Consider the following 26,616-nt stretch of genomic DNA (forward strand, 5'->3'; position numbering starts at 1 on the left):
ATACAACATTTAGTAACCCGTGAAAAGACGTTTGGTCTATAGACACATACTAAGTAAACTTTGATACGGTTTTACTGTGTGGGATATTTTGAGACTGTCATCAGTCTATCACTACATTGCCAGAAAACAAATATTAACATGCCCATGGGCATTATCAATTGTCGGGATGTATCGTTGTATTGGAGCATAATGGGCGGGGTTGTGGGCATTGTTAACCCTGACCCGCCGTTTATTATCTACATTTTCAATATACATTTAAGTAACTTTCAAATAATGTCAGACCCCACAACACACACACACGCCACATGGCGTGTTATGAGACAGAATACCTTTTCTTTTATTCTCTACATTTTAAAGTTCTAATCTTTAGAAGAAAGTTGGGTCCGTCTCATGGTTAACCTTTACTGAGAAGCTTTAGATTTCTGAATTTCTAGTCGAAGATAAAGCTGGTATGTGAAGTTTCTAAACGTCTTGTAACATTTCTCTTTTATTTGGGAAATCTACATGGTTAATTTATCTGTTCTGCTTGTGCATATATTTTTATACATACATTTTTCTACAATTGCCCATTTTTATTTATTTATTTATTTTTTGTTGGGGAGAGCGAATTCTAGGAAGCATATAATATACATGTAGCACAAATAAGGTAAGACATAAACGTAGCCTGAACCAGTGATGTAATTGTTCACGCTGAATGAAATATAGAAGAATATATGGGAGTGGCCTACACATTGTATATTATCAATATGATTTTTTTACGCTTTGAATTCTAAGTTTACTTTTTTGTAATCTTCGACTCGTCATTTACAAAAGGTAAACACTCGATCACTGATTGTGGAGACCTCAGTGACGTCATGTAGCGTGTGGCTGAGTCACCAAGCCCCTGTACTTACCGTATCTACCCGTAAACACTAGTATATAAAATGTTAGCAGTGTGAAAGCAGTGTTTAATATTTAGAGACAAGGATATTTAAAATGGATAGACAAGAGAAAGGATATGCGGAGGATTTAGCAACCCTTGCTAAACTAGATGATCAGATACTTTTAGAGGAAATACATGAACGTTATAAAAGGGATATCATCTATGTAAGTACCTTTGTGACGTTAAGAGAAGGCGTTTGATTAACTAACTTGTATGATATCCGCAGATCTAAATTCTTTGCTAGATAAACCTGCGGGCTATATGTCACCCTAGACATACACTATCTTGCTATTGGGCACAGTTTTGAGAGTTGTGTAGCTAAGATATCGTTTATTGTTTTAAAGTAATTTCAAACATCAATAATATTTTTATGACCCACGGTATTGTTTCACCCGAACTTGATCTCTCTATATTATCAATGGTATGGTGATATTATCCAAATATTTTGTACTGGTAGCTAGTATCCTGATATGCCGAGGTTTAATTAATTTTATGATATCAAACTCCGCGAATTGGCTCAAATTCAGTTCCACTACATCAGTGCAATGAAATGAAATATAATGAAATGGGGTTTAACGTCCTACTGTTCTGTTCCGATTGGGCTAATGAAGACAGGCATACCCCATACAGTGTGCTATGAGGGAAATTTGGCCCGGGAAGCGGCACTATGGTCTACTCTTATATTGAATTCCATCTGCCAAGGGATCTTTTACGAGCTCGTCAATGTATACACGGGACCTTGGTTTTTCCTCCCATCCGAACGACTAGACAACTGTTCTTGTCAGGCCCTCCGTCCACGTCGGAAAATCCCGATGACCCTACATTAATGCCATCTGCGATCGATATTATTGGCAAACATCATGACTTTAGAATGTTGGTGTAAATCAGGGTTCCAAAACCTGGGCTCTTCTTTAATACTACTGTGTCAATGACGCTCTTGAAAAAAATAGATTATTTACACAGATATCATTTTATAACCATCTCAGGAACAAATATGTATCTATCGGAGGAAAATTATTATAAACAAATTACAGAACATGCTGATATTAATTTTGTAATGGGACCCTCACTATAGCATTACGACAATTCAGATAACAGAACGTTATAAAGTAAGATCAATGGGAGTTGTGTCATGACAAAGTCTTTTGTGTCATGTCGGGAGGAAACATTCTCTTAATTTATAAATCTGCTTGAAGTTCGAATTTAAGCTTGGGCATAAAGCTTTATTTATTTTTTACATTAATATCCAAACTTCTAACAGCGTTTTCAATTAGAAGATACATCAAATTAAATTCGAGCATCCGATTCTGTTTTTCGTTTTGGATAATATTTTGTTTCATTTCTATTCAGTCGCCAAAAGACACTTAGTCGAAGAGACAATATGTACATTGTATTGTATTGTCATTTGTGCTATATACGACTGTATCAGTGGCGTGTAGGACCTAATTACAGATATAGGTAACATAATTAAAGTTATGTTAAATTATATAATATTACACTTGATGTGACAAGTAATGACAACATTAAACCCGAACCTATCATAAAATGCAACCAGGTTTAATTGCTATCTGATAATTTGAACCGAAATTGTACTTTATATACACCGAATAATAGAGCAGTATTGCTATAAACCGTGGAAACACTCCAAACACACATGTGTTGCGATGTATTTTACCGCTGTATAAGTTATTTTAGTTCAACAGTGGATATTACTTTGTCACGTTTTGGGAGGGTCACCCCTGAACTGACAAAATACCACGTTAACATGCTGTGAATGTATATCGAGCTTCAAAAAGTCATCTCGGGTCATCCAATCAAACATGTAAAAGTGATAGCTCCACTCATCCATATAAATCATAATATTCGAGACTTCTTTTTTTAAAGGCCATTGGATCATTGACGTGTCTCAAAAGTTAAAGCTGGTACTATTTAAATGTAAAGGGTGTTCGTATTATGTAATTAAGCGCACCCGGGTATAAACCTTCAAGAAGAATGGTATGACCTGAACACGAGAAAGATATCGTACTAATTATTATTTTATTTATCGTAGACACATGAAGATGGAGGCGTGAAATCACTTGTGATCAATTTAAATTTAAATGGTCATTATTTCAGTTAGAAATGATCGATTCGAATAATTTCGGAGCACAATTTAATTAAACCGATATTGTTGGGGGCATTTAAAAAAGTTAAGCCGCAGGCATATGGACCAGAACCCAATGAAAGCTCCGTAACTTATCCGTATAACTAGTAGGCAATACTAAACAAAATTATGATATTCTTATATTTATTATAGATAACTTGTTTGGCTTCTGAATTTACTGTATATTTTTTATAGTTCCCCACATTTCTTTAAGATTATACTTTCCTTATTTTGTATTCATAAAGGTTCATGTTATGACAACGCCGTGTGTAATTAAGAGGAAAACTGTATATCTGAGTTCCTCTTTCCCCCTTTTATATTGTTTTCCCGACTTGGATCAAATACACCTTTCGTAGTTTATGTTCCTTTTACCAGATTCAAAATTTCCTTTCTATACCTACGTGTTAAGTGTGTCAGGAATTTGTTCTGTGAAATATTTTGATAAATCTGTCTATATGAACACCATCAATTATATGAGCATAACATTATCCTTACAGTTGACGAACATGCACCAAGTATAGATATAATTATTTGTTGAGGATTATCTTTCATACCGTGCTATTTATCAATTTAGACAGGAATAGGTACTTCCTTGTTGAGATAAATAATATGTAACTTTTGATATAAAGGTGTGAATAGGTCATTTTGATATTAAATATGGGATATTTCTAATTGACTACCCACAGATAAAACGTAGATTATTTAGTTTTCAAAAATTCCAGAGGTAGACGTTTGGTTGTATGTGGTTTTGTCATGCACACAATTAGGTAATAAAAAGAGAACAAGTATAGGATATAATACATTATATTATATGCAATTGAATTAAGAAATATCCATCACCTATATTGAGTAAGGGGTGATTTTATACAGAAAACCGATTTGTTGAACGAATAATAGTCACCTTCCCTGTTAACGGATATGAATACACAGTGCCAAATATAGAAGCTGATCAAGCCCAAAACATGACTTAACAATATTGCACTGCTTTTTAAAACCATAAATAGCTTTTTGTCATTTCCATATCAACTCGTATCTATATTTTGCTATTTCGATACATGTTTAAACTCCCTTCCTGAACAATATTTATTAACTACTTTAACCGTCTGTCATAATTGATTGATAAGTATAAAACAATATATCATTTATAAACTATAAGACAATCCATCATTGGCGTCATTAAAGCACACAATTATTAGTAATGCCCGCATATTACAGTTTATGCTGTCTATTTCAGCATGTTTTCCATCATATTGATTGATGTTTTATCTTGTGATTTTAGTTTGCGTTTACAAATTATACTTTTTACAAACTATAAAAAGAAACTGGAATCGATTGTTGTCACCCCTGTATTTAAACATAATGCAACAAAACGATTATACGAAGAATAATAAATAATTACATCGAAACAAAATATTTTACATTTTACCTACGTATAGCAACGATACCTATGGCAACGCGTTCCGCCATTTCGTATTCCTTACAAGGAGAGTTTTGTTCCTAAGATGAACAATAAACCATATTAATATTGATTCCAGTAAAACAATTAACGTCTGCGAACTTAATAAAAAGAAAAACAACAAACAACAGAGTTACTCAAGAATTATTGGAATGGAAATTGCTGCACAAAGAAGTGTCTGGTGTGGAAATTTTACTCTAGAAACAACACCCCCACCTACACGTAGACAAGTAATATTTATCACATTGGTCGCGAACGCATCAAAGATTCATTGACAGTCTGGATTTTTCGAAGATTATGCGGAACTCTCTGGCAATATACGTCCTGGCAAAGGATCATAGAAATTAGAAGTACACATTTATATTTATTATGAACTTTATTTTGTAGACGTACGTTGGAGATATATTAATTGCAGTTAACCCCTTTAAAGATCTTGGCATCTATGGAAAAAAGGTAACAATTTTCTTTGAGTTTAATGATGTACAGTATCATATTATTGTCCTGATTTAAAGCGTCAATAAATTTAAATTAGATTATATGCAATATGTTTGATTTTTTCGACAGACGTTCGATGAAACTTTGGTCTACACATCCTTTATTTATTTACAGTGAATTTTAAAACTAAATATACAATTACCAAATATCATTAACATGTATGTTTTATAACAATAGGAATCAGAAATGTATAAAATGGCCAAGAAGAGTGCCAACCCACCTCATATATATGCCGTGGCTGATATGGCGTTTCAATCTATGATAGGACAAGGTGGATTATTACCAGCAGATCAGTGTATATTAATCAGGTAATCATCCTCATGCTTCTTTAAAATAAGCTAGGTGTATATTTATCTTTATATCCCGGTTTGTCATATTAATATGCACAAATAATTGTTAGCTATGTGATAGGACGTGTTCTGGAAACACCCAGTGATATACTTTGTGTATGACACGCGTCAAAACAGATGCCCATAAGAACTAAACACTTTTGATCATGGTCAAATACTTGTTAGCCATAAAGCTGGCGGTATACCTTGTACATGACACCTGTCTAAACAGAGCGAGGCCTATATGTTATGATATTGGTCAAAAGAGTATTGAGATGGGATGATCTGGTGTATTATTTCGATTCGTGATTGGGTAAGTGGTATCTGAATAACCTTTTATTTCGAAAGATTAATTTTAATTTCATTTTCAAACTTACTGTGTCGACAGTGGAACACAAAATAGGCAGTGTCTCAACACTGGCTTTATCTTCAGGCATAACATTTTCACCAAAGAAATATTGTTATCTCACAAAACATATAAACCATAAATATATAAAATCAATAATTGTATTTTAGACCCAACTCAAAGAGTCTAGCCATTTTAAATACAATTTTATAATAATATATCAACTGTTGATGCATGTATGTATCTAGGTCAAGGATTGTGTATATTATTACAATCATAAATTGATATATTTTGCCTACCTTTATTCTGTATATCTAAACTAGATTATTATTACATGGATCATTAGCAATTTCAATGGATCTTGAAAAACGATACCTGGTGATTCTGTATTATACTGTATGTCTGTGTCTCATTTATCAACCGTTAATTAGAACTATTTATTCATGTTATATTTATAACTTCAGTGGTGAAAGTGGTGCTGGTAAAACAGAAAGTACTAAGTTGATTATAAAGCAGTTAATAGAATTATGTAATGGTACTAGTCAACTAGAACAACAAATATTACAGGTATGTCCCACTATTATCCCAAATGAATACAAAAGTCATACGCAAACATTTGCCTTCTGAAATTAAATGCAATGGGATTTAACGTCCTACTGTTCTGCTCCGACTGGGACATACAACATGCTATGGGGGAAGTTTTGCCCAAACAGCGGTGGAACGGTCTACTCTTATATCGAATTCCAACTGCCAAGGGACCCTTTACTTGCATGCCAATGTCTAAACTTGACCTCGGTTTTTCGTCCCACTGAACCACTATACATTGTCCCTGATGAACTTTCTCGGCCAACTCAGGGATCGAACACGGGACCTCCAAGTTACCGAGCCAACGTCTTACTCACTGAGCCACCGTGGGACGTGGCTCCGCCCTCACATGTGACACTAATTCTAACATGTACTTATTTTGTGCTTAATTGAACCTCCCCCATCAATACCCCTCTTAGAAATCAAATTTAGTAATTTAAACATCCCTAATTCCTTTGCTATAGTATATATATTTTGATTGAGCACAGTCATATATTTGATACATTATGCTATAGTAGATTATTATTTTGAAACAGGTGAATCCCCTACTCGAGGCGTTTGGTAATGCTTTAACTCAGATGAATGATAATTCCAGTAGATTTGGCAAATACATCCAGTTACGGTTTCAAGATGGCAAAGGTGAGTTCAATATTAATTTCAAACCGAGATGTGAGATATTCCAGCTTCTATGTTCGGCATGCAGACATCCAACAAACAAAAAACGGGAGAAATTGTCTATAAATGTTAATTGGATTTACCATCTCATAGACATATAATAAAATGGTTTTTGTTTCGTTCCTGAAGATCAAATGACATTTGATTAAGTCTGGTACGGTATTCAACATTTTACTGTAAAACCTACAATAAGCACGGCCTATAGAATATATAATAGCGTTTTATATGACTATGTCACACGATGGGACCAGGAAGAAGATAGTGTTGTTGATTTTTTTTTATCTCGTCTGTTTGATATACATGTCTGATTATTCATCATATTTCTGGGGCCATACTAAATTGTTATTTATCGCCTTTCATCCTGTTACCTATTTCTTTACAACAAGTGCATATGTCTCATCTTACACTACTGCCCCTTAAAGTTGATGAGATATTCTCTCATAACATACCATTCGCGCCTAGATTTACGAGGACATTATGCCTGAAGGTTGTGAGTTAAGTTTAAAGGAGACAAGATTCTAACGCAATATCATCCACAGTTGTCGACTTTGCAAACACGACTTATTGGTCAATTTAAATCAACATTGATGTTGTTATCTTACCGTGAAAAGATGGGCTTCTGATATTCAATATCTAAGACAAAATGAAAATTTTAAAATTGGCACACGAAACGCGTGCCAGAATGATTTCGAGCGCCATTTGTAATGGAGCGACTCGATGAAAGAGGCTAAACATACCCTTCAGGAGAATACTATCGGTGTAGACTGGACTAACCAGACACCAAGGACTGCCATTGAATTTGGACTAGAATTTACAGTAAAAACAGAAACGATTGAATGTAAATCAATTTATATACATTCATATTACTTTATTATATGTGTTGTGGCCCATTTATGTCCATTTCTAGTTGCCAAAGAATGGAAATTTAGTTTCTTTAAGGTAGCTAATTGAATAAGACCCCGCACCACCCGACCACCTCGGATCAACATACCATTTATAAGCATTAACCTTAAAAGACTAACGCTGGCTCGCTAGCCTGGAGGTCGCGTGTTCGATCCATGCATTGACCGAGAAAGTTCATCGGGATTTTCCGAAGTGGTTTCCTATTATCAGTGGTACAGTACGGAGGGCCTGACAAGGACGGCTGTCTAGTCCTTCGCAGGGGACCGTGTATAAAAGATACCTTGACAGTTGGAATTCAATATGAGATTAGGCCATAGTGCCGCTGCCCATACACAATTTCCCTCATAGCACACTGCATGGTATATGCCCGTCTTCATTAGAACAGCTCGGGCAGAACAGTAGAATGTTAAACCTCATTTCATTTCTTAAAAGACTACAGGAATTCACATTTATGTTCAATGAAAAGCAGACTAAAACCCACCTGACTTTCGGTCCCTGCATCCATTTTAATCACATATTGAAATAAAGGAAGACTTTATGTACATTAATTCTATATTTATAGTGAAAGGTGCCAAGATATCTGAATATCTTTTAGAGAAGTCACGTGTAGTAGGTCAACATGAAGAAGACGAAAACTTTCATATATTTTATTACTTATTTGCCGGACAATCACTGGAGAAAAGCAATAAATTTGAGCTAGCCGCCACAACAAATTACAGGTATTGTCTTCATATATTATTACAGATATAGACTTTAATAATTATAGTCAGTCATTGAAATAATTACGTTTGGCGACCCATTTAAACAAAAATTCCCAACTGACAAGCAGCCCTACTTCAAATTCATTCACACCCATCTCCACAAGTTGATAACCGGAAATAGAATATAACACATACTTGCAATATTAAATAATATATTTTTTATTCAAGAAATGCCGGACGAAACACAAATAGCAAACAAATAGTAAAACAAAACCCCCTACTTTTATTCATTATCTCATATTTGCATATTTATTTCAGATACCTCTCAAATGGGATAAATTCTTTAAGAAACAACCTCCCGTTTTTACAGAATCAGTATAAGGAATTGATAAACGCTTTAGATTTAGTTGGCTTTACAGATGAGGTGAGTTAATCAAATAATGTCTTCTTCCATTGACCATGATAGGATTTTATGACTGTTAGGGCAATATATGTAATCACAGAATTACCATGTTTATTGTCTCCCGATGATGTGATTGTTATTTTGATACATATTTTCATAAATAAAACATAATTTTACGTGCTATGTATCTTCACATATTCGGACAAAAGACATTAGATGACGCGGGGAAAACTACATTCGCCAAGATAGTATACGTTTTCAACTAGTTTTCTAACTGAAGCAAATTTGATACCCTTTCAGGAACAACTTGGTCTTTTTCAAATGGTGGCCAGCGTTCTGCATCTGGGAAATATTTCATTTCAAACCGATGAAAATGACGTTACAACTGTTTCCAAAGCTGACCCTCTGAATAAAGCCACGGTAAGTAAAAAAGTAAATAAATAAATATTATTGATTAATACTTCATATATTATGCCATTGCTATGATAATGGATTTGAGTATATGAATAATTTTTCTTGAAAATATTACAGAATTGCCTTCGACTATTTTTCAGGATCTACTATCAATCAATAAAAAAGAATTAAACGAATGTTTAACTTCCATGGTAACAGTAACTAAGGGAGAATACATTAAAATCAACTATTCTAAAGAGAAAGCCGAAGGTACATAATTTAAGTACTTTGATAGAAATATCATTTTATGAACAGCTCTAATAAGGATCCCCTATATCATACCAAAAAAGGTGTGTTGTTAATGAAAATACTGGTGTATGCATTCTTTTAAATAGCGGCTATCCATCGAATTCGTTATAAACGCCCAGATCCCTAATCTTAACAAAGATGGCAGCAAAATTTTGACAAAATGGTTTACTTGAAGTGTACTTTTCTCGAACAAAAATGCATGGGCCATTGAAGTACGACGTATAGATGTTTAACTGTAAGTAATAATAAGAATACAATGTTTGTTTATCATGACAGATTGTCGAGATGCTCTATCTAAAGCTATCTATGGTCGAGTATTTGGATGGATTGTGAATAAAGTCAACCAGCTCTTAGCACCAGACTATAAGAAAAATAGTGATATCAGAGAAATAGGTAAGCGATAATTCAATCTGATTAAAAGACAGATCATATTTCGTTTCGTTTTTATAGTTCAAAATTTCGTTTTACTTATCTTCACAAGATATAGTGTAGGTCATCGAAAGTATAAAAAAAGAAAACGAAATACAGATCCTTATTTCAATCAGATTGGCGATAGTTAGACTGTGTTAATAATTGTATTTAAACATAGACAAAAGCAATAAAAAAAACCTTTTTCATTTAGATGTTTGATCAAATATTATAATTGTCAAATTAGCTTAGGAATTGATTTCATGTTGCAGAATATTCCGGAGAGATTTAAGAAAACAAGCACATTTTTATTTCGCTTATTACTATTATCAGTCATGATCATTGCCGGTAATAACAACTCTGTTATTTGTTCTTTGTAGGTATATTGGATATTTTTGGATTTGAACATTTTGAAAAGAACAGTTTTGAACAAGCCTGCATAAATTTAGCTAATGAACAGTTACAGTTCTTCTTCAATCAGGTATGCTACAATATGCTGAGCAACCGGAGGAATAATTCTCTTCCATCCATGACGTCATGGATAATGTAGTCAAAAAAGATGAACTCGAGGCTTTAGTGATCGTGTGTATTGGAGCATATTGTAAAAAGAAAGATGGACACAACATTGAAATTGTTTGTTTGAGTTGCAAAAAAAAAATACATTGTACAGCAATAAATAAAAATGTTGACAGTTTTGGGGTTTTTTTTTTTCATTTTGAGCAGCAAAATATATTGAACATTGACCCTGTGAATTGTTGGTAATTCTTTTCTTGTATTCAATATGAAAATTGTGTAGAATTTGTTAAATGTTATAAAAAAATATGTTTAATGATTTTAGCATATCTTTAAAATGGAACAAGAAGAATATATAAAAGAAGGTATTGGTTGGACAGAAATTCCATTTATAGACAATAAACCTCTATTGGTAAGAACAATATTTGTAATATACTTAATATACAAGCATATATACGTGTAACGTCTTAAGTTCTAACTAAGGACAACTTAACAAAAGTACTATCACAGTAAACATTGAATTATAATAAACTGAATAGAGGAGCCCGAGGTTTTTATACATTTCTGATTGTTAGTGGTTTGGAAATATTTCCTGATCGTATTGTATAAAACACATACAATTCAAACAGTGTTGTTAGCAATAATCAAATCAAGCATACGCAATCTATTATGTTTTCTTATAAAATGTTAAAAATAGTCCTGTCAAACAGTCCAACATTACAGATCAGACTGTACATGTATATAAGACATACAATGTAAATTTAACCTAAAACAGTAATATGCACAATGAGTTCAAACCTGGCAAGAGTTTATGGACATATCAATGGACATGTCAAAATGAATGAACCAATTAGCTATTATATTTAGACATTTGAATAAGAAAGATATATATGTATATATTGGATTTTTACTTTGATTGCAGGATTTGTTCCTTGTAAAACCAATAGGTATCCTCGCTCTTTTAGATGAAGAATGTCGGTTTCCCAAAGTAAGTGGTTCAAATCGTAAATATATTTGTCATATGCTTAGGAGGGGCCTGCTACCAGATGATATACGAATAGAATGCCCTAGACTCGAATACTGCCGTTGGATTGTTCAAACTCATTGCTTACCTGTCTGGTGTAATGCCAAACAAGATGACTGGTCGAGTTATGATACAATTGAAAAATCATTTCGCAATTTCATTCGTTTTATATTTTACCTGGTTCCAATTAAAATCAGAACCATTGAAAATAAAGAAACAATTAGATTGTATTTCCATAAGAAATTTAAAAACGGTATATCAAAGTGTAAACATGTATAATTTCCATTACTTGTGAGCACATTCTTACAAATTGTTCATTTAATATCTATATTCCAGGCTACAGATACGACATTTGTTGAAAAGTTAAATCATTGTATAAGTAAAAATGATCATTATCAGAAATCACAGAAAAGTTCACCACCATGTTTCTCTATCAACCATTATGCTGGCAAAGTAAGTATGACATACATCATATTAACATCCAATATTATTTCTATACCCTATCCGTCGGTTCATGTAATGCACTCTTGTACTCCATTTTATGAGTGTATCATGTTATCATATATAAAAGGTATTGTGACATAGAGTGGTCTGTTTCTCCCATTAGTTTCAAGTATTAAAACTGAAATCATATACTAAAGAAATACATTAACCTGGCGAAGTTTGTATAGACAGGTTGTACAAATTATATCCAATACTGAAGGAAAAGGATAGAATACACTTCCTCAATGACGAGAACATCAAAAAAAAAAGCCAGTACAGTCTCAACAATGATCTTTCAAACACGGTGACAGTGTTCTACCTGTCACCTGAGTAAAACTTTATTGAAGCAGAACTGTTATAAAAAAAATAAATTTCTTACAGTCGCGTGTTATTATCCACCATATCTCAATTAGAAGAGGAGGAATTGTTTATTGTTGTCTACTACATATATTTATTTTCATATAATTATACTGTTTTATTGAGGGTGTGTCCTCCAGTGATGACATGAGCTGATGATCTGCCACTAAAGAACCCAATTTGAAATAAACCAGTTTACATCGCGTATTTGTTGCTGGTTTTCATAGGCTATCCTTAAAAAGTAGATTAGTTATGACATATATTTCAATCATTGTTTCTTAGAATAATGAATAAATACTGATTTAAGATTATATCATCTAGGTTGTTTTATGCTCATTTAACCATCAGTATTACTTTATTTGAATTTAGATTGGTCATGACATGCTGAAACATGCTGAACGCACCAATCATACCCATCTTTAAAAATCATTACATCTGACAAAACTGACATTGCCAAGATCCTTTATGGTCTCCTCTTGATTCTAATATTTATTCTGGTGACAGTTTTTAAAAGATGATTTCATTTTCTGCATTAATATACTGTTGTATGTTGTGTGTGAAATGGCTTTATTTAACGTCCGAATTCTGCATGACAGACTATGACAAAAGTCAGCTAATGCAGTCAAAGTACATTATTATCTTGACATGGTGGTATATAATCTTACTATTATTCTAGGTAATGTACGATGCTACACAGTGGTTAGAAAAGAACCGAGATACAATGCCTGCTGGTATTGTAGAATTATTGAAAGACAGTAAAAACCAGCTTGTTAAAACATTATTTAAAGGTGAGATTTTATTTTAAAGTTTGAAACATGGGTGGTCGTTTTTTTTTCCTGTAGTTGAAATCAAATTTGAATACTATAGAGGGTATTCAATTTAGGGAACACAGCAAGATATTTTAATGGACCTATATGTGTTTTTCAGCTGAGATATCAAGAACTGGTACATTAGCTCTTCAAGGTCGTCGATCAGTTCGCTCTAGAAACAATAAGGTGGGTATCTTGCTTTTTTCATACGGCTTTTTGTACATAAATATTGAATGGGTCGTTTCAAGGGCACAAACATCTTGTACTCCCACAACCCAATAATAATAAATGTTTTGTCATGAAGGGCAAAATTGACACTATACATTGACAATTTTGTCGTTAAACAGCACCATTAAAATTCTTGTAAAAACTGGTTATGAGGTTAAAAAAACGGTCCGAAACTCGGATAAGTTGCTGTGGATGGAAAGAAATTTGTCCAAAAATAATGTAAAACTTTATTTTTCGAACATCAGTCTAATAGTTCAAAAAATATGATTCGTTAAATTTCCAAATATCACCTGTCTTTAAAATTTATATGTTCAACCGTTTTGAGTGCTTATAGTGAAAACAAAACAAGCAAGCAAACTATATTGATATTGTATTCTTTATAGAGTCGAAGTCGTAAAGGTCCTGTAGAAATCGGAGATGCGAAAAGGAAGGTCACCGTTGGAACACAGTTTAAGGTAAAGTTAGCCAAGTCACTGCTATAGTACACAATTTTATCTGTTTTTGGACACCGGTCTACATAATAATAATATCAGTTGAAGGCAAATCTAGCCTTTGTAATTTAAATTGTTTTATTCCATAATTATTGTTTTAGGGATAACTGTTTTATCATATGCTGTTCAGATTTTAAGAGTAACGGCAGTATAATATTATTTATTATAGATGTCTTTAAAATTTAAAAACTATTTTTATTTACAGAGGTCTCTCAATATGCTGATGGAGAAAATGACCAAATCTTCACCCATATTTGTCCGGTGTTTAAAACCAAATCATAATAAAGAAGCTAATGATTTCAATATCCCTTATATGAATCAACAGGTACGTTTAATCATTTTAGTCACATTCATTATATATATACTCAGCCAAATTAAAAACTTGACACTCGGGATTTTTGGGACTAGATTTTTAATATTTGGTTTAAGGCAACTATTTTAGTGTTATGTTGTGCACAGACGACCTTGACATCAACAGAAAGCAAGAATACGTCTCGCCGAAAGTCCTTGACATTGATAACGTTCGTGATGTCACAGTACCCCCCAAAATGAAATTCACAGACTTGGAGAACAATCGGAATAAAGTGTTTAGTAACGGTTGTGGCCTCCTCTAGCGTCTCGTACTGCCACACAACGTCTTCTCATGGATCTCAGAACATTAGTAAACACTACCCGAGGAAGACGTCGCCACTGCTCAGCAAAAGCATGTTGAAGGTCCTGCAACGTCAGTGGTGGATTCACTTGCTGACGAACACGTCGACCCTGTTCGTCCCAGATGTGTTCAATAGGTTTAAGGTCAGGGCTAAGCTACGGCCAATCCAGGACTTTGACACCGGCATTTTTTAAAAAATTCTGGGTAGCAATTGCTGTATGGGGTCGAGCATTGTCTTGCTGAAACGTTAGTCCAGGTCCATGTCTCTTCATAAACGGAGGAAGAACAGGTTGCAAAATCTGATCCCTGTACTGGACAGCATTTAAGTTCCCTTGACAACAACAAGAGGAGAACGTCCATGTGCACAAAAAGAACCCCAAACCATGACGCTGCCGCCACCAAATCGGTCAACTTCTCTGACGCATACTTGAGCGTAACGTTCAACTCGTCTGCGGTACACTCGGACCCTGCCATCGGCAAATCTCAAAGTGAATCGAGATTCGTCACTAAAGACAACCGAATTCCACTGTCTTTGAGTAAATCTTATGTGTCTTGTGGCCCACACAAGTCGGTTACGGCGATGAAGAGATGTCAATATTGGTCCATTATAGGGCCTCAGAGCTCGAAGACCAGCAGCCTGCAAGCGATTTCGAACAGTTTGTGCAGTTACCCTTCCACCAAACATCTCTCTACTTGTGGAGGTTGCAGTGACAAATCTGTTTCTAAGATGACGTAATCGTATTGCTTGGTCTTCCTGGAGTGACGTCACACGTGGCGCTCCCGCCCTTGGGCGGTCGGCAATAGTTCCAGTTTGAAGCACCCTCATTGTAAGATTCATTATTGTCTGGCGTGAACAATTAAAGGCTCTTGCAACAGTGACCACAGACTGACCAGCATAGAGCCTACCTATAGCACGTAGACGTTCTACATTTGAAAGGCGCGGCATTTTCTAACAAAGATGAAAATAACAATTTTAATTTGTTTTTCCAGTTCAAGTTACGTGTGCGTGTTCAGTTTAAGCAAACTTGCATCGATTGACCTCACGAGTTTGTGTTTGCACGTGTTTTTCAGGTTTTTCATCTTTATATGCTCAAAAGTCACTTGATCCACGTGACTTTACAATTTTATGAAATTAAAGGCTTCTTACTACTTACTATCGTTAGAAACACTTTAAAATTTATTTGACTTCCCAGAAAAAAAAATTGTTGAAATTCATCAGTGTCAAGTTTTTAATTTGGCTGAGTATATATAGAGAGAAATGGGGTTAAACGTCCACTTGACACAAACTAGGTCATTTCGGGACTAGACATTGATCATATACAAACATGCTAGATTTTTCTTTTTAAAATGACAAAATATAACTGTATTTATCATTGCAGCTTTTATATACGGGTATGTTACAAACAACAAAAATAAGAAGAGAAGGTTATGCTATACGTCCAACATTTCAAGAATTTGTTGACAAGTAAGTTGTCTAGTATATTATTATTATGCTTATATTCTATCTTATAGCGAGAGTCGTGATGGCTCAGTAAGTAACCAGTCGGTTTTTCCCACTTTTAGTGGTGCAGGTCTAGGGTTCGATAAGCAAAATGATAGTTGTGCAATCAAAAATAACAGACTGACAATCGACAGATAATAAAGCATAATAGATTGAAGTCTGGCGACATATGGACAATTGGCAATAAATAGACAGAAATGGACAATCGACAGTCGATATACAACAAACAAATGGGTAATATACAATACTCGATAGACATCAACAAAATGGACAATCGATAGTAGATAGACAAACAAAAACATGGGCAATCGACAATAGTAGCAATAAATAGACAATGATAAACAAATATATAAAAACAACAATAATAAAGAATGGACAATAATTTATTGGCAATTCGGTTGTTTATCTTTTAATTTAAAATGTGATGTACATTGTGTTTTTTATTTATCAGATATAAAGTATTAATACACAAACACAAGTTACAAGGTACAGCTGCTAATTGTCTGGATATTTTACGATCTACAAAAATGCCAGGCTATTGTGTAGGGTAAGTATTTTTATTTGAAATTCTGAATAATATAAACTGGTATTTTCGTTCAAAAAGTTATCGTAGCATCTTGAAGTATGGACCTGATTGTATGCAAAACCATTTTTTAGCTTGTTCTCAGTCCACCTCTTGCAAATTGGGAGCGTATCGTGCAAGGTAACCGCTTGTATCTGGTTATTACAAAGGACACCATCCACTTGTTAAACAGCCACATTTCCATTGGTGATAGTATCATAAGCTATTATTTTTTTTCATCACATAAATTACGAACTATTTGTTCCAGGAGAATCTATGAAGTTAGCGTCCCATTTGTCACTTTGCAATTCTGGGATCGGTAAACAAGTGGCATGTAAATTAGTTAATAATAAATATATCATGGCATTAACAAAATTAAAATAACCCCGTGTATATAAAGTATCTTGGGATTGTGTCCACCCTGTCTATAATTTCTTGGATCTAACTTAGAAAATGACTGTATATTTTCAGGAAAACTAAAGTTTTTCTCAAATACAATCATATAGAGAAAATGACTGATATACTGGCCAAGTTTGATACTGCCGCCATACAGCTTCAGAAACGTAAGTTAAACCTAGTTTTTCCATGCAAATTGGTGTTCATTACTGTAACCGCCTGGTGTTTTTTGAAGCGGAAATCAACCAATTGTCCAATCTTGATAAAACACATAAAAATCGCCATGTTGAAGGGGTGCGAGGCCAAGCTGAAAACGTTTACGGCCAAGTTCTCTTTTAATGAAATGATTTATTAACAATGACCAGAAATGACAACGAAGGCAGTTTTACTTAACAAGACTATAGAGCAGATTACCTTAGCGCGGGCTCCCGTGGGTGCGTTGCTCATCTGGGAGCAATTTCGTCCAATTGGCTGAAATTACCTCTACAAAAACCTCATTATTTTTCATTTTTCATTTTATGCCAGAAACCATTTCTTGTTATCCCTGAACCTTGATAAAAATGTATTTGTTTGTTTATTTTACAGTTGCGCGTGGATTTCTGGCCCGACGTGAATGTAAAATGCGCCGTTTAGCCGCTGAAAAGGAAGCCAAAGAGTTAGCCGCCCTAGCTTTACTAATAGAACAACAGAATGCTGCCTTGGCAGAACAAGAAGTCAAACAAAAAGATCTGGATAAAAAAAAGCAAGGTATATATTACCAGACTTATTTGAAATATATTTTACCTTGAGTTTATTTATATCTTAAGTAGATCTAGAAACAATGGTTGTGGTTTGTTTGTTTACTTATTACATTTCCTTTTTAAAGGACAATATTGGTGCCAGTCATTATCACATATGTGATAGAGCTGGTTAAACACATTCCAAATATAATTTTATCTCAGAGATCATTGCTACGATAGCTGAGTAATACAGTTTTTCTGAATCGGAAGTGACGAACGCCAAAGGAAAACACGAGTCGCCTCTCTATATAACTGACTGATGTGACGAATGATAACGGATATACGGGCGAATTTCTGCTCACTAATAATTCCTTCGGAGACCAAAAGTTGTTATATGGGACTGTAAGAGGATACCTGACAATTCAATAAAGTAATTGAATGTCATTAGATAAGAGAACACGAGAAAAATAGAAATAGTCCGTACATTCCCTTGTTTATATTCATTCTATACCTTATAAAAACATGGTAATGCACGGACTTTTTCTGTTTTTCTTTCGTGTTCACTTATCTAGTGACAGTCATTCTTTTTATTAATTGTCAGATATCCTTTCACAGTCTCACACAACAACTTTTGGTCTACAAAGGAATTATTAGTGAGCAGAAATTCGCCCGTATATCCGTTATCATTCGTCACATCAGTCAGTTATATAGAGAGGCGACTCGTGTTTTCCTTTGGCGTTCGTCACTTCCGATTCAGAAAAACTGTATTACTCAGCTATCGTAGCAATGATCTCTTACATAAAATTATATTTGGAATGTGTTTAACCAGCTCTATCACATATGTGATAATGACTGGCACCAATATTGTCCTTTAACAATTGATAAAAAAAATACTTGGAATGCTCGGATTGGAGTACATGTAAACTTCGGAATTGTGCATAGTTGAAACTATTAAATTTACGATAATTTAATGTTGCAACGATTATGTTCTTGTTATGTATCCCTTAAATTGTGATTTTTATTGAGACGATTAGAATTATTTATCGGTCGGGTATATGCAGTGAAAATACATTGAATAAAATTAAAGATTTATGTTCGAATTATGATGAATTAATGAAATAGAATGTAATGTATGCAATTGTTTTATGCATCCAATATATTTTGTACAAACTTTGTTCTGTATATAAATACTGTTGTTCATTTTGCTTCTGGACACAAAAGACATATTTCTCAAACTGTCTGTCATTGTTTTTTTTTCTCAGCAAAAATTAAATATGGCGGCGGTGGTATCGTACCACCACCATTACCAGATGTACCGGAGCCTAAACACAGTTCTTCTATTGGAATACAAAGTGATTCTAACCTCAAAACATTATGCACACAGGGTACACAGGTTAGTGAAACAAAAGTTTGTTAAGAACCAATAGTTTTCTTTTTTCGATGGGCGGACAACTGTTGTTTTCCTTTTGTCACTTTGAAAGTATACTTCTTTAAAATCAGATGTCAATTTCGTTTCGTGTATTTTGGTGTAGTATTGTCAAGATCAGAAAAATAAGCGAAACGAAATTGTAATCTTAATTAGATTGTTAGAAATGTTGATATTGTCCACACTTTCTATTGCTGTCACACACTAATTGTCGCAAGTGTTAGCCTTTGTTCCGGAAAATAAGTACGACCTGGTTTTATTACATCTTACAATTTGTTTTGATTCAACCGAACTACTTTTTTCAAACCAATAATGCAAAACACGCTTGGTTTATGTGGAATCGTCGGTTTCGTCTAATTGTTTTATAGACCTGAGTGAGAACAACTTAATGGAAGATATTTTAAAAATTGTTGTTATGAGTATTTTTTTTGTACATGTTTTCTATAGATGGAGGAGGGTGATAGTTCGGGATCAGATGATATATTAGGAGACGAGTTTGTTCAAATTAATAAGAATGATAAATACGGTAAACCAGGAACAAAACAAGCCACAGAACGATGGTTTGAAGAAACACAAGTTCATCAATTAATTGATAAATCCGGGGGTATTTTTGTAGAATGGTTCCATGGCGTCATTTCCAGAAGGTGAGCGAGTATTGCAAACGTTCTGTGACATTGTTGTTGTTTTTTTTTTTTCTTTCATCTTAACGTTCGGCGTATTCCGGCATTACGTGCGTTGTGTTTGCTGTTCTGTTGGGTTGTTGAGTGCTGCACTCTCGATTACAGGCATAACACCAATCTCTACGATCGCTACGTCCGGTCAATCTACACATAGTAATTTACTGTAGCCGTGACCGCACTATCTCTGTAGTTGAATTAGCATGGTACATATTGACATGGCATGGGTAACGGTCCAGCTGATTCCTCACTTTTGATTGGTTTAATTACTATTGTATGCGAATTGATAAAATATGTCTCATGAACTGTAAAAGTACAGATTAACACTAAACGTCTGATTACAAGTGTTAATATTTAATTTATAAAATGTTCATTATAATGTAATTCTTATTTTAGTCATGCTGAAAAATTATTGAAACATAAACCAGTTGGTTGTTTTTTAATCCGGGTTAGTGAGAGCAGATTTGGTTATTCTCTATCATTCAGGTAAATATATGTTTTATGGACTCACCGCGTATGACCACTCCACAGCGCATGAACTACCCAAACACCCCTACGCAACATGTTCACCCCCCAATAATTAAAACAACAGTAACAGAACTGTACCACCCAGGATAACTCCATCTAAAAACAAAACTCTACAAACAACATGGATACACAACATGTACTCACAGCACACCATGATATCCTCATACCGCACAATAAAATGTGTTATAGAAACTTTTTGGCGTCGCACACATTATGATAGCCAAAGGGTGTAGGAATTCTCTAATCGATTTAACCAACCAAATACTGACTTTTTATGGTTTTTCTTTCCAGGGTTGAAGACCGATGTCGTCATTATATGATAGATCAGCTGCCTAATGGAAAGTTTATAATTGTTGGTGAGAAAAAAGTTCACCGCACGTTACTTGATCTTGCCCAATATTACCAAGAGGTAAATTATAGAGCCATAACACTTTCGTTTGTTCGATCCTAGGGCTTAAAGTCCGCTTTCACCGAGGATGATAACGTATAATAGAACAGCCATGCCGTTTCAAGACAGATCTACATTATGTATTAAGTGCCTCAGAGCGACCTGGCACTGGTATTTTGCGTTCTCCCCAGTTTACTTGTCACACCCATACTAGGAATTTGATTAACCCCCAGGCCGGAAGTATTAAAACGGTTGATGACAATATGTAGTCTCAATCATCTATAATACGACAAGCAGAGCTCAATGCCTACCATGGATAGTTAACGTGGGTTTACCGGAAGTCCAAGCTTCGTTGTCTATGTAAAATACGGACCATACATTTGAATTTAATGCCGGATTTATAAAACAAATATTAAAGAACCACCCAAACACTATTCTGCGACTTGCCCCCGGCTTAGCACACAAAACATACCGTGATGTTTTTACCATGCTAAAGGGGTCATTTTGTTATAAAAGTTTTCGTGCTACTGCTACAGTACGTTTACCTCGCACTACCCTACCAATTAGCCCTCGGGTAAACGTAAATACCGAGATAACATGTTTTGCTCCAAGGATGTAAGAATTGGAACATCCACCCAGAGTGGGAATCGGACGTGTTCACGGACATAGCTGTGTATGTTGTGCCGTTTTCCATTCCTTGAATTAAATTGTCAAAAAATACAGTTTTGGTTTTTCTTTTTCCTTATAGAATCACATATCAAATTATGATGGGTACTTAACAGAACCATGTGGTCAAGTAAGTTCACACATTTCCCTGGTTTATATATATATTACAGATAAGGTTATCATACTTTAAATATTACAAGAACCTTTTTTTTCCTGTATAGTTTGATTCTGTCCATATTGTTGACGTTGTAATATGAAAAAATCTCTTAGATTTGAATAAAAATTGATGAGGTAATATGTATTTTATGGAGTGAATATCTATTGATATTGAGATTTTATGTCATATATACAGTCACGATTATGATTTAACTGTTCTTGTGTCCAAAAATAAAACTAAAATTTGTAGACAAACGGACCTTTCCTTAATATTTTGAAAAATTAATCCCAAAGAGCCTCTGCCATCACACTTGAGATCACCGAATTTATTACTTTATTTTAACCTGATCAAGGCTTATTTCAGTGAGGTGGAATTAATTTATTTCATGTTGTTTACAGGAAACAGGAGAATGTGATTATGCAGGTTTGATGACGCAAGGCGTGTATCATATATTAGAAGAGCAAGGAAATGTAAATATATTTTAACTTTAATACATATGTTCAATTATTCGCAACGTGCTTCATGTAATAACTATCCGGTCCATATAAGCACCAATCAGAAATATCCTCTCGTAATACAGTAAACAATATTCCCTTACGTGGGTTGTACATACGCCAAAAAAGTAGTTTATATGCCAAACAAGCCCTATAATTATAGATTTCTTTGCTGGGTTATTACAGCCTATACTGTAGGTCAACCTCAGGTAGAACGTGTGTTTACATCTACTAATGATTATTTATGAAACGATGAAAAACGGATACTACGCAAGCATACTGTGTGTGCATATATATAATAATAAATGCCTCAAGTTTACTGTTCTAGAAGCTTCATTTAACAAGTCCCGGAACATGCCCATGGTGAAATGAGCACCGATTTCTGACCAATGAGATTTAAGGATGAAAGCGTGATTTATTTGGTAATATGTTATTATTTTTAAACAGGGCGAGTATTATGATAGAATACCGGGAGGAGTGCCGAGGAAAGTTCCAGGGAAACAGAAGACAGAGACGTCACAGTATTCTTTAGCTCGTACAGAAGAATCAAAAAATCGTCTTCTAAGAAATCAGGTTAGTAGAACTTCTGTTTTTGTAAGGAAAGAGCATGGTCTGTTTCAGAGATAAACTCCCACTGCGCCATTTTAATAGCGCAATAGAAATCCCTTACAGATTACAGTGTTGTGAAAATTTAATCTCTAATAGGAATAACAGACAAAAATGGTTCAATTCTATTCAGTATTGACAAAGTAATGATTAATTGAAATTTCATCAATCTATGCTGCATGCCATGTAAAAGACCCAGCCATCTTTTATTGGTAGCGGAGAAACCTGATGGGCCTGTTTGAAATCCGATTGAATCGAAACTGGGAGATTATCTAGCGTTGGTATTTTGACTTTGTTTTCTTAATTAAATGCTAAATAATCAATCTGAGTACATAGCTTGGATTTAGTCGTGAGAAATTCGACATTTTAGCAAAAAATGCAAATGACGCAATGTCACTTTGATAAATGAAGGAATTGGATCAGTCGATCAATTACGTAATAATATGTCTACTGATTAATGCATGCTATACATAAACTGATTTTGTGTTTCTTATATTGCAAAAGGAGGGCAAGGGAGGTGGTAAGCTATATGAAATATGGTTGTTCGTTTTGTCTGTATAGAGTAAATCTATCTATTGTTGAGTCTCAGTGAAAAAGACAGTAGTAGCATGAACAGTCTGTCTCTGTCATTTTATTCTCAGAAATAGTCCGATATAAAACGTACTAGCCCATGATGTTTCCTTAAAGGGCATTAGGTAAGATTAGATAAAGAGTTGACAGTCCTCGCTATAATAGTTCAAAAATTTCAGTCAAATTACTTCACTCTGAACCGAGATATGAACGATTTAATTTTAGGCTAGCCTCGATCATCATTACTAACGTTAGTTCTATAATAAACAGTCTCGATTATCCAGTATAACGCTAAATTATCCACCACAAAATGTATTCAAATCCAGTAAAGATCGCAGGCTAACTATGAGAGTTGATTATGGCCTGAATCAGTTAATTAGTGTCTAACTAATAATTTAGATAACATTTCAGGACTACTATAATAGGCAGATTTGGTCCTTGCATGTTTAAACTAGTCAGCTAATTATTGTCTGTGGTTTGCTTGATTCTTTTTTTTTGTAAATTTTGTCTGAATAATGAAGGGATATTTTTTCCCCAAAGATCTAAATACGTTAACACTGAATGTTCAATAGTATCTTTTTCAAAGTGTGAAAAAAATGATCAAAATTTTCAATACATGTTCGGTTTCAACTATAAATATTTATATTGTTGTGTTTGATAGATGTGCGTGATGTTTTTATATTATATTTTCTATATAAAATATAGAAGTTCTGAACGTCACATACAGTGGGGATAACAGCAATGTTATAATCACCAACCTTCTTTGATTGCACAAAAAATAATATTGTCAATTTAATTAACCTTGTTTTGTGTATTGATTTGTTTTTATGAAGTTGGTACTGTCTACATGTAAAATTCGAGTTTCGAGGATTGAGTCGCAAAAGATATAACTGATTTTATATTTCGGAATAAAGTTTAATTAAACGGAGCTTACCGCATCAATGATACAGATCAAACCAATTGTATTCTACATCTTATTTTAACCTAAATCAAAAGACGCATTGACCTCTTTAAGGTAGATAAACAGATTATAATAGAGTTATTTATCTCATTTCAGCAACAACAGCATACTACAGCACATCAGCGATATACAGCAACGCAAAAGAAGAAGTCTAAAGATTATGCATACGTACTGGCCAAATAGAACAATCACAATATTGGCCTTTAAGCCATTAAAGTCTATATACACCTCCATATCCTTTCTTAGCAATCACAATTTAAGATAATGTGGAGATATTTATCGCATGTTGACACATTGTGATAATGCTATGGGTATTGTTATTAATGTTATCCTGTATCCAAGTTGTAAAACTAAGATGTTGATATGTAATTTTATCAAGTATTGTTAGAAACTAAATTTTGACATTGGACTTTGTAAAGTATAACACCAACATAATATCAAGATATTACTCAATATATTATATTAAGTATTATACTGAAATAATATATCTTAAATGTACATATTACGATTTAATTATATCAAATATTATTATATCGTTGGCCGTATGATTCCATTTTTCAGTTTGTATAATATTTGATGTCACATCTTTCAGACTGTGGAGTTTGTATTGACGACGATCGATCCGATTAGTCATTTATATTTGTTATTGTTATGTTTCTGTATACACATTCTTTCTAATTAAAATTAGTCCATTCTCTCATTCACATTAAGGCCTAACGACATATTTAAGAAGTTTGTGTTCATTTTAACATCACTTGAGCTTTTTCTCACCAAAGAACAGACGCCTTGTTTTGAGCAGAAATGGGGTGGGGGTTGGATGGCCGAATGGTTAGCACGTGCGCGCTGTATCATAAGGTCTGTCATTGAGTCAACTGGCGTGGTTTCGATTCCCCGGTTGTACTTGACAAGGAGGGTCGCCTGTCCAACCTTGTGGGTTATCTCCGGTTCTCCGGTTTCCTCCCACTGCTAAAGACCCCTACGTGCACGCGAATTATTGAAATAAAATTGAACCATTGTTTGTGTCGAGTGGACGTTAAACTCCATTTTTCTCTCATTTAGAGCAAACACACTGCCTAAAATGAGACTCCAGGGAACCCAGGATATTATAAGGAAGTGGTTAGATCTGTATTTAGACCAACTAAAATTAACGGAACGAAATTTTAATCAAATCTCTAGACATTGGGCATTGCATTGCACACATACACCCCCCCCCCCCCCGCCCGCTTCACGATCCTCATCGTTCAATGCATTTCATCCCTCCGGAAATCGTTAGATTTTTATTTATTGAAGGCTGTTTGTTTGTAGATTAATTATTTGTGTTGCAATTTAGCCTATTGTTTAATTCTTGTTTTGTTTTAAATAAATCTAAAAATCAACTATTGGTCTTTATGTTGTTTAAACATAGGCCCAGCATCAGCCCTGTTACATTATTGCTGTTTTTTATATCACGACCTCTTCTCAGCGTTAACAAGATTTCGTGGTGGTTGTGGTTTGGCTGAAAGTTCCAATCCATTCTTTTAAAAGATCACATACTTGTGACTGCGTTGCTAGAGGTATCATTTCATAGCAAAATGCAATCCAAATACCTATGCCCTGAAACCATTGAAATCGTTTGGATTTCTCCCCAAACCAAGAGAAATTTCAGGAATATTAAATAATAATTGTAGTCGACGCCCCGTTTGTCCGCCAACAATTGGATTGTAAACGCGATAAATGCTATGTTTTTTTTACGGGTATATTTCTTTTTCAAATGGGGTGTGAAGCATTGTGGTCATAAGAGGACAAACCCTATCGATATTCAGCGTTCTGCCACCTTCCGTGGTAGTGTTATATCCCCTTTGCTGAAAACCTTGTGAACGCGATGAAAGCTGGGTTGTTTTTTTTTTAAAAAAAACAAATGAACATTCCCCGCACATAAATATTTTTATAACTACTCCCAACAAGAACTGTAGAGCGTTTTCAAAAAATGATTGAGGGGGGCAAGTGACGATAGTATACGCCAACATTACTTGTAGAAATTGTGGATCTTGTTCACATTCTAATACGACAGGGTAGCCAAAGACAAAAAGCCCATGAAACGAAAGGTAAGACTGTGTAAATAGTCAGTGGACTTCCTACATTGGTAACTATGAAAATAATTATACACAAAAGTGTAGGACTTCGAATTTTGTCTAATGGTTTGGATTGTTCGTACTTGGTTTTGTTTTTATTTTATTATTAGTATCTAGTATACCATGGCCATGTAAGAGTGAACAGGATCTGCGATTGAAACATACTTTTAATGTGTCTCAAAAATCTCCATGACGTCCATTCATTGAAAATAATCCGCTAAAAACAATA

General features: G+C 34.3%; 1 protein-coding gene across 1 annotated transcript; it reads left to right on the plus strand.

Annotated features, from left to right (window-relative positions):
• Nucleotides 1-868: 868 nt before the first annotated feature.
• LOC126818386 (myosin-IIIb) lies at nt 869-25,652 on the plus strand. The gene is made up of 30 exons (XM_050545782.2): nt 869-1,086; nt 4,909-4,974; nt 5,194-5,324; nt 6,156-6,258; nt 6,813-6,915; nt 8,417-8,573; nt 8,874-8,979; nt 9,259-9,378; nt 9,513-9,621; nt 9,937-10,053; nt 10,449-10,549; nt 10,907-10,993; nt 11,504-11,569; nt 11,942-12,058; nt 13,122-13,233; nt 13,373-13,440; nt 13,866-13,937; nt 14,179-14,298; nt 16,005-16,090; nt 16,578-16,673; nt 17,160-17,251; nt 17,670-17,831; nt 19,066-19,196; nt 19,677-19,873; nt 20,303-20,392; nt 20,726-20,843; nt 21,571-21,618; nt 22,044-22,115; nt 22,587-22,712; nt 24,373-25,652. Exons 1-30 carry the CDS (start codon nt 976-978, stop codon nt 24,457-24,459), a joined length of 3,171 nt encoding a protein of 1,056 aa, XP_050401739.1. The 5' UTR covers nt 869-975; the 3' UTR covers nt 24,460-25,652.
• Nucleotides 25,653-26,616: the final 964 nt, after the last annotated feature.

This window comes from Patella vulgata, chromosome 4 (assembly GCF_932274485.2).
Source record: "Patella vulgata chromosome 4, xgPatVulg1.2, whole genome shotgun sequence".
Taxonomy (NCBI): Eukaryota; Metazoa; Mollusca; class Gastropoda; family Patellidae; genus Patella; species Patella vulgata.